This window comes from Chanodichthys erythropterus, chromosome 2, assembly GCF_024489055.1.
Source record: "Chanodichthys erythropterus isolate Z2021 chromosome 2, ASM2448905v1, whole genome shotgun sequence".
Classification (NCBI taxonomy): Eukaryota; Metazoa; Chordata; class Actinopteri; order Cypriniformes; family Xenocyprididae; genus Chanodichthys; species Chanodichthys erythropterus.
This window is the reverse complement of record NC_090222.1, coordinates 19,700,653-19,711,240: the sequence shown is the minus strand read 5'-3', so window position 1 is coordinate 19,711,240 and position 10,588 is coordinate 19,700,653. Positions and strand designations below refer to the sequence as shown.

Genomic DNA, 10,588 nt, shown 5'->3' with positions numbered 1-10,588 from the left:
CTGCATTTGGATCCAGCCCTCCCTCGTCTCTGAGTTCACTTCATGACAGGATGATCTTTTCAGAGTTTTCAGTTTGGTGTGAAGTACTAACTACAAAACAAGTGCAAAACAAAAATGGTAAAAGCAATGATGGTGACTGTAAAATAATAACTTTCAATTTTATTCAATTTTTGGAGAAACGCCACAAAAAACGTACCTTTATATGTTAATTTTAGCCCATAAAATGCTCTTTTTTTTCTGTTGCTGTCATTTATTTCAGTGCACCATGGAAAATTGCAGTCATGAGTTTCAGTGGCCCTTCACTATCAGAACAAACCAAACTTAGAAGATTAGATGGGCGTACTCCTCTCGAAATTACATTAATATCTTCACATATTTATAGACACTTCTTTATCACTCATCAGTATAGAGTCAGCACTAAACAGTCAGTTCATCAGATCAGAGGAAGTTAACAACCACAGGAGGGGCTGATGATGTTTTAAGATAGAGCTGTATGAGAGAAAATGGCTGATCAGTGTCACATGTGTCTGCTGCGACTGATCATTCTCTGTCCACTTCTGACAGGTAAAGAAATCTTTATATGATCTATAAGATATTATACAAGTATAATGTATAATGTGAACAACCATCTGTTAAAAAATAATTGATTTACTTTTGATTTACTGGTACAGAGATTGGCAAAGAGTTGGATTGAGAGTACATGGTTTTATCTTGCATTTGTAAATGTTGATTATTACTTTAGTTTTTCATAATCAAGAAACAATTTTCTGTATGTCATTAAATATTAAATAATTAACTATATTATTTTGCTGTTTTATATTAATATGAAGGTACCAGTGGAGCAGAAGTAACTCATGTGTTCAGGACTTCTGGTGAAAATGTCCGTCTGCCCTGTAATAATGCTCTTTCTGGCTGCACATCAACTACATGGACCTATACCAGACATTCAGCGGCAGTTGAACTGATTGCTGGAGGGATAAAGAAGAATAATATAGAGAGACGTGAGAGACTGAGTCTGGGGTCTGACTGCTCTCTGAACATCAAGAAAGTCACACAAGAAGATTATGGGCTTTACACCTGCCAACAATTTGTGAATGAACAAAAACAGGGAACTGATGCACCTGTTTATCTGCATTTTCTTCATAGTTAGTGTTTCTGTAAATTATTTGATAATTAATTAATGTTCATTATAAATTGCATATATGATTATATGTTCAATAATAATAATAATAATAAAAATAAAAAATAAAAAAAACGCCTAAATCTGTCTTATTTTCTGTTTCAGTCTCTTCATCATCCTCACAGACTGAGATCAGACCAGGCAGCTCTGTGACTCTCTCCTGTCAGTTGTATTATTATGGAGTCTCTTGTGATTATTTGGTCCGTTCAGAGGGACTTCAGCTGTTCTGGGTGAATCAGGCTGGTGTTAGTGTGATGACAGACTCATCATTCTCCTCAACACACTGTAACAGCACTCTGAAAGTCCTGAATAAAGATCTCAACAGAGAGTGGAGATGTCAGGTTACTCAGAGAAATCAACTGAAGACCTCAGCCACATATACCGTCAAGTATTCAGGTAAAAAAAAACAAAAAAAAAAACGGTAACGCTTTAGATTACAGCCCGGAAAGTACTGCGTAATTACAACAAATTTACAGCGTAACGTTCTATAATTATAGTGTAACTATACAGTAAGTATGTTTAAGTATAAGGGAACAATATGTAAAGTATTGGGAATAAAGGGGTAACAACCAGGAAAATAACAAATTATTTATACTGTAAGTATTTTATAATTAAGGGGTACTTATACTGTTATGATAGACAACAATCTTACGTTTGGAAGCAATTTAGCGAGAAAAAGCACTGATTAAGTTGTTTCAAGGCAAGTAGAAAGAACTATTGCAATCTTTTTTAATACATGGGGAAATATAATTTAGTTTCATGTAGTTACAGAGTAAGTATGACATTGTGGGCCGTAAATTAAAGTGGTGCTTGTTACACTCTTGTTTCATGTAGTTACAGGGTAAGTAATTAAAAGAACGCAAACAATCTGATATCACTTACTCTGAAACCTTTATTTGAAACTTTAAAAATAACTTTAACTTAACTTTAAACTTTAAATACAATATGCTTCTTCGAACACAAAGTCGACTCTCATGCAGGCGCTGGTGACAGATGGACAGAAGCGAAAAGATGAGTAGCCTAAACCGTGAGAAAATATTTGGGTGTACTGTATTTTCTTATAATACAGAACAGCAACGGGATTCCTTCTTATGATTCATCAGTTGAGAAACAAGAGGAGGAGGAAGCCAAGCAAGAAACAACAACAACCAAAAACAGACAAAACTTGTTACTTTCTGTCAGGACTTTAGAATTTGAAATGAAAAGTTGATTTAAAAAAAATGAATAAATGAATAAATAGGTGTTGTAGACCTGTTTTTAATGAAGTTGTTTTTCAAATAAAGGTTTCAGAGTAAGTGATATCAGATTGTTTGCGTTCTTTTAATTACTTACCCTGTAACTACATGAAACAAGAGTGTAACAAGCACCACTTTAATTTACGGCCGTAATGTCATACTTACCCTGTAACTACATGAAACTAAATTATATTTCCCCATGTACTAAGAAAGATTGCAATAGTTCTTTCTACTTGAAAAAACTTAATCAGTTCACTAAATTGCTCCCAAACATAAGATTGTTGTCTATAATAACAGTATAAGTACCCCTTAGTTCTAAAATACTTACAGTATAAATAATTTGTTATTTTCCTGGTTGTTACCCCTTTGTTCCCAATTCTTCCCCTATACTTACAAGTACTTACTGTATCAAGCTGTAAATTCATTGTAATTATGCAGTACTTTCCTGGCTGTATAAAGCGTTACCAAAAAATCAATTTCAGAAGACTCTCTGATAAAGATACATGACTTGATGATTAATAATGTCATTCATTCAGGACAAAATGAAAGTTTATGGGCTTCTTTGTTTTACTCCCATAAATGAGGCATAAACTGTTTCATGTGGTTATAGTAACACCTCTCTTCTCAGTTGAACTGTAAATACTGATGATTAAACACAAACTGCATGTCATGTGATGTAATGATCGAGTTTCAAAATATGTTAATGTCCTGCATCTGAACATTCATCTTCTGCAGCTCCAGTCGATTCAACAAAACTGATTCCAGTCACCAGATCAAACTCTGAGAAGAAATCAAGCCGAACTACAGCAGCAGCTCCGACACAACCAGGTACATGATCACTGTCGCACATCATCCGTCTCTCACCACTTTAGTGGTTTGCACTGGCTTTCACAAACTTTTTATCATCACACTTTATCTGTAAAGCAACTTTTTAGTCAGATTTGTCAATGGGATAGAGTCCTGGGGCCTCATGTATAAAACTTTACATAGATTACATCCTTAAAGTCTGCATATGCACAAACGTTTTCAGATTTGTAAAACTATACGTACACCAGAACCTGCGCAAAATTTCCCTTAGAAATCCTAATCAGTGGAGTACATGAATCCCCACCCCAGAATTTTTTCAGAGAAGAATTATTCTTACTTAGGCCTATTCCTATAGTGTCTGTCTGCACAGGAAACTGCACACCTGCGCGCAGTGCAACAGAAGCTGTACAGTACTGTGTCAGTGGACCTATGGACCGGTCGACCAGCCAAAGAGTCAGTGAGTGTCGGTCATTATACAGCCTATATGTTGCTGAGCTATTAGTCAGATTCAAGTGTGCATCGCTGTGAAAATATTTTCTGTCCTGCTATTTAGAATACAATTCAATGCAGAATTATCACATTTGATATATATCACAGAATCACATTTGTTAAAACATTTTAAAAAGTGTTAAAAAGCAGCGCATCCACTACAAATATCTATATTTAAATTCATAAATATTTGTAACTTCTGGAAAATTAATGTAGGCAAATTTGAGTGATTAACTCCACTAATAAGAGTGACATATTTGATAGTAAATGTGTATCAAATGGAAAAACAGATATAAGAATAATTTTGTTTAGCCTACTTCATTGACTTCGCTCACACCAGTTACCGAGTCAGGAGTGTGTACACATGGTCTAGAATGTGCAGACGGTACACACGCATATTTACACCATTTATTTAAAAAAAATATCAAAATTGCATGGAAAATTTGTAGGGGTATGGTTGAATGGTTGTAGCACTTTTTTCTTCAGCATCTGTAACTCACTGAATTTTTGAGCTATAGAAAGCTTAAACTTTTATACAACATGCACATATTTGTTTACTACAAAAGGCACCAATTCAAACCTGTGCAAGAATATCGAAGTCCTGTTGAGTTGACTTCAATACATTATGTGCCTTTGTTACAATCTCCTCCACTGCCGGGGTGCAACACATAATGGTGCAAGATGTAACAATTAAACAAAAGAAGCAAAAACAGAGGCCACATTATGCAATATACTTCAAAAATAGGTTTTTAAAGAAACTGTTAGTTGCATAAGGGGACAGGGTTACACTTTATTTAATATACTGTAATTATACATTAAGTACTGAGTATTAACTAATTACATGTACTTAATCAGAACAGTCTATAATAACAGTATAAGTACCCATTAGTTCTTAAATACTTACAGTATAAATAATTTGTTATTTTCCTGGTTGTTACCCCTTTATTCCCAAAACTTTACATATTGTTCCCCTATACTTACATGTACTCACTGTATAGGCACATTACAATTATCGAAAGTTGTAAATTCATTGTAATTATGCAGTACTTTCCTGGCTGTAATCTAAAGCATTACCAAAAAAACAATTTCAGAAGACTCTCTGATAAAGATACATGACATGATGATTAATAATGTCATTCATTCAGGACAAATTGAAAGTTTATGGGCTTCTTTGTTTTACTCCCATAAATGAGGCATAAACTGTTTCATGTGGTTATAGTAACACCTCTCTTCTCAGTTGAACTGTAAATACTGATGATTAAACACAAACTGCATGTCATGTGATGTAATGATCGAGTTTCAAAATATGTTAATGTCCTGCATCTGAACATTCATCTTCTGCAGCTCCAGTCGATTCAACAACACTGATTCCAGTCACCAGATCAAACTCTGAGAAGAAATCAAGCCGAACTACAGCAGCAGCTCCGACACAACCAGGTACATGATCACTGTCGCACATCATCCGTCTCTCACCACTTTAGTGGTTTGCACTGGCTTTCACAAACTTTTTATCATCACACTTTATCTGTAAAGCAACTTTTTAGTCAGATTTGTCAATGGGATAGAGTCCTGGGGCCTCATGTATAAAACTTTACATAGATTACATCCTTAAAGTCTGCATTTGCACAAACATTTTCAGATTTGTAAAACTATACGTACACCAGAACCTGCGCAAAATTTCCCTTAGAAATCCTAATCAGTGGGGTACATGAATCCCCACCCCAGAATTTTTTCAGAGAAGAATTATTCTTACTTAGGCCTATTCCTATTGGCAAAAAAAATCTCCTCCACTGCCGGGGTGCAACACATAATGGTGCAAGTTGTAGCGATTAAACAAAAGAAGCAAAAACAGAGGCCACATTATGCAGTATGCTTCAAAAATAGGTTTATTGAAACAACCCATAATAACAATTCCTATATTGTAATTTTGTTTTTTTTAAGAAACTGTTAGTTGTATAAGGGGATGGGGTTACACTTTATTTAATACACTGTAATTATACATTAAGTACTGAGTATTACGTAATTACATGTACTTACTATAGGGTTAGGATTAGGGTTTGGTTTTGTTTAGGGTTATTTGCATATAATTATGCACAAATTATAGTTATTATTGTTATAGTAACTAATAATGACACTGTAAAATAAAGTGTTAGCGGGGATGGTTGATGATCTAGTTTTAAAGGAGGCATAGCTCCAATAAGTTTATGAGGATATTATTTTATGAGAACACAAGGCAGTTTTTGCTAACCAGAGATGTTGAATAAAAAGCAAGACAATACAGTATTTCATATATTTAGTATTTTTACAATATGATGAATCTGAACAAAACTCCCTTACACAGATAATCGGATCATTACCTCAAAATCTGGTGTGACTTCAACTGCACACAGAACTTCAATTACTACACAGCAAGGTATTTATGTTTGTCTTTCTCATTTCAGTGCTTTACAGGGTCATTTACAGTAGAACTGCTATTCCTTTGTTGTTTTCACAAACCTTGTGACAACAACGGTTGAAATAAATATTTTATTAAATATTTTAAACAGTTTGTAAAAAGAATGTCTATAACTTCATGTTTTTGTGCAATCAATTAGTACTTTTGAATTTACACGATATGGCACATCTGAACTGAAATCCATCCTCTATAGCATCAACTACAGAGAAAACACAGATTCCAGCTACTGCAGAGTCTCTTAATCACGGTATGTATGTGAGTGATTCTCAAGTTAGTGTGTTTATTCACACACTGGGGTTGTGTGAATTATTGATTCCTCTCTGGAGATTTTAGAGCAGCTGATAAGAAACTTTGACTCTGTTATCTTTGATATGCCTCTTACACACATAACCAACCATCCATCAAAATGAAAACTAATACTGTTAATAAAAAGTAACTCTTTAATAATAAGATCAATGAGACATCAGTCTCATTCAAACAATCGTAAACAGTCATATTTGTGTCATGGACATGTATAAACATATGAGGTAAATTGTAGTGTGCAGATGACTTTAAACACGTCAAAATAATTTGTTTTCTGGAATAATTCAGATTCACTCTGTTTTGTTTCATTCAAACACAACTGGCAACATCTTTGGACTTAGCTATCGATTATAATGAATATTACTGTAATATTGCAACAGTGTTTGTCTTGTTGCTGTGCTGACTATTTTGTATATTGTAATGGACTATGTGTAATGGTGTTGGACTGCCTGATGGTGATCCTGTTTGTATTCCCTATTGGTATTCTTAGTTCCCAATGCCTAGAAACACACCTGATAAAGTGTCAACAGTACCAGCTGTAAACTAAGCAAGAAAAGCTTTTTGTAAACTCATCATCCACAAATATTCATTTTATTTATTATAATTATGAATAACTTTAGAAAACTGAAATATGTAAGTAATCATTTTATGTGTCTGTCAGTTGTTGTTTTTATATCTTTGGTAAAATTATAGTAATATACAGTAGACGTTCTGCCGTTGTTTTCATCTGGATCTGAACATGTCCCTCTATTGTCTCTCCCTCAGTGACTGTGATTGTTGGTGTTGTTGCTGCATTGGCTGTTCTCCTTCTTGCTGTTATTCTTTGGGCGATTCATAAAAAAAAATCTGGTGAGTTTTACTTCCCCGTATTTTGTTACAACAGATCCAAGAAAAAATCCAAGAAATCTGACTTTAAGTATAGACAAGTTTTAGTTTCAGTTTTATCATAGAAATTTGGAAAGATGTGAAAGTGTTTAGTTTAAACTATGGTTTGTAAGATTTTACTGATTTGAAAATATTCATATTTCTTGTAATAATTGAAAACAAATCAATTAACAAAATACAAGTTACTACAGCATGAGAATTCTTCTAGACACTTTTAACTTGCATTACAGACATTCTATGTTTTGTTTTTATGTCTTTATCATTAAGTATTCCTATTTCATGAGGCACCATTATTTTTCAGATAACAGAAGAGGGACTGATGACTCTGTGGTAAGTGCCAAAGATCTGTGCAGTTGATCCATGAGCTCTTATTGTGTCCATAATCACTGCTTCAGTGAACTTTCCCTGTAAAATGTGTCGTTTTAGTCGATAAAAGCATCAGCTAGATGTCAAGTTAGTGTACAGTTTCTTGTTTAAATTTCACAGATAAGAATAAATATATTGGACACAATGATGCAACATTTCAGGTATTTCATAATAACCTGGTTCCCCATATCTTCATTGTCCAGGAGCAGAAAGATGATGTGACTTATACTGAGGTTGTCAAGTACAGTAAAAACAAAGCCAAAAAGAACAAGGTGAGTAAACACTTCCTTGTGTCCACTAATGCCATCCACATTCTCTCAACATAGTAGTTATGCAGGCTATACCTAAATCAATTTTATTCTAAAATGCAGTTCTTCTCTCAAGTTAAAATCTAACAAGAGGCTGTAATATCTTTGGGCTGAAATTCACATCTTTTTTTTGACAATATCTGTGATGTTTATTCAGGTTCATGGTGAAGATAAAGTGACTTACGCTTCCATCAGTGGAGCAACAGCTGGACCTCAGGATAACAGTCAACTTTATGCCTCTGTGAACTAGAACCATCACAAATGAGTAAAACGTACTCAGTTACTAACGTAACCTCAGTTCCCTGAGATACCGGAACGAGTACTGTGTCTGCTAGAAGCGGTGAGGAAAACTCACTGAAACTAACTGAAGCCTTATTCAATGACGCAGTGAAACTGCAAGGCCATTGGTTTGTGCGGTTAGAATGAAACAAACCAATGACGGCGCAGCAGAACTGTGCAAGCCTATGGCGAAGAAGCCTTTGCATAGGATCTCTATGGGGTCAGATTCCCGCCAATTGTATTGCAGTCACGGATCAAAAAATAATAAACGTGAATCACAAATTTAAAAACACATGTAAAAATATATAGCACAAACTTAAAAAAATAATGCAAAATGATCGGAATGGCAAAGAACATGGTCACGGATCAAAATATAATAAGCGTAAATCGAAAAATCAAAAGCATATTTAAAAAAATAACAAGCATGAATCAAAACTTTAAACACATTAAAAATGATATTGCACAAATCTTAAACATGTGTTTATGCGTTCTTAAAAGTTGTTTTCCTTGCTTTTATTACTCTTTTCTTTCTGCTCTCTTTACATTTTCTGGTTATATTTTATTCTTTTGTGCGCTTGTGCAGTTTTTCCTCTTTGCTCTTCTTTCTACGTTCTGCTCTTGCTTTTCCAAATGTTGCAGTTCGAGTTGCATGTAAATTAGGCTGGGCTTAAGCGCCACCATTGGTCCACTAGTTCTAGATTGACAGCTCCTCCTCTAGCCAATCAATCGAAGGGAGGGAGATGACATCACTTCAATGCGACTCATGGCTACTGATGCTCACACTCATACAGGAGAAGATAACCATCACAGCTGGCAATTTCCGAGCTGGGGTAAACTCTTTCTGTTGCAGGACACTGTTATAATGTATATATATACATTATAACATATGTACATATGTACCTTCATACATATGTACCTGCAACTCGACCTGTCACCGGTATATAGGCTACTTCTACCTGGACAATCTTTTATTGTTAAATTTACCATCCTAACGACAACTTGTCACAGTTGTGCCTGTCTGACGATCTATCATTGTTATATTAATCTTTAATGCACCTATCACTGGACTTGGCACCGTGAAACGCAGCGTCCACCATGCAGCAGCCTCACAACATCACTCTTATGTGTGCCTGGCTCGTCTATACCTGTTATGTTACTGTTAGATATTTTTAGTATTCATACAATAATATTAATAATAATATGCTTGCTTGTTGTCTCTGTTTTATTCCTGTCTTTTGCACAAGAGAATATAACATATGAAACCTACCTTACTAGGCTAATATATTTGCTCGTGAATTACATTTAAAGTAAGATATGCCATGGCAATTGTTTAGATCAGTAGTTCCCAAACGGGTACGTGAGGTGACAGAGGGGGTAACGTTACGCGAACAAAATGCAGAATTTTGCCATTCATTTAATTCTTCTCTACATTAAAATAACATTAAAACTGATCATGTATTTTCTAACAGGTACAATATGCCATATGACATCCAATCAAAATACCACATCTTTTGCGGTCAAATCTGACAGAGTCCATTTCCACATGCAGCGCACATATGGGTGCATAGCCAGTATAGGTTGCGTGGGGAGTCTGCAGCCTGAGCAAAACGCGCAACATACTGCCATTCTGTACCTGCAGATTTAGCACTTACTAGCACGAAGAACAATAGCCTGGCACAAAACGGGCTTAAATATCAATTTAAGATTCAAACTCTTGATCATACAAAACATAGCCTACCTTTTGTGAGTTCTTGTTTTTAATGTTGATAATATTATATGAGCAAGAATGCAAATCCAAATATCCACACAACAGTTCAACAAACAAAGGGGTAATATTAAGTGTTATTCTTCACAGTATTGTCAGTATTTGCTCTATTTTGCAACGAAAACAACAGCAGGATTACAACACAGCAGTGCTTCGAGAACGAATCTGCAACTTTGAATGAATTGTTCGTGAAAGTCATGATTCATTCATAAATACAGCCACTTGCTTCTTTGAATGAATGACTCGATGACTCAGGCATTAAGACAGTGACTTACCGCCATCTACTGGCGGTTTTAGTATTTAAAATAATCACTTTTCACGTTTTTAGCATTGCATATTTCTCTATTGAACATTTTTTAATTTAAAACATTATTATTGTTGTAAAGGTATTCATAAAGATCAAAAACTGCACTAGAAAGTCAATTTAGGGGGCAAATATTGTCCCTTAATGGAAAATTTACAATCTAAGTGGAAGAGAGGGGGTACGCAGAAGGATGGTAAGTGTCTCACGGGGTA

At 34.9% G+C, this 10,588-nt stretch overlaps 1 protein-coding gene across 1 annotated transcript; it reads left to right on the top strand.

Annotated features, from left to right (window-relative positions):
* Positions 1–503: 503 nt before the first annotated feature.
* LOC137029240 (uncharacterized) lies at positions 504–8,278 on the top strand. Its single transcript, XM_067398807.1, has 9 exons — positions 504–564; positions 831–1,145; positions 1,286–1,576; positions 3,151–3,243; positions 5,056–5,148; positions 7,235–7,318; positions 7,656–7,684; positions 7,924–7,992; positions 8,186–8,278. The coding sequence occupies exons 1-9, from the start codon at positions 504–506 to the stop codon at positions 8,276–8,278; spliced, it is 1,128 nt and encodes a 375-aa protein (XP_067254908.1).
* Positions 8,279–10,588: the final 2,310 nt, after the last annotated feature.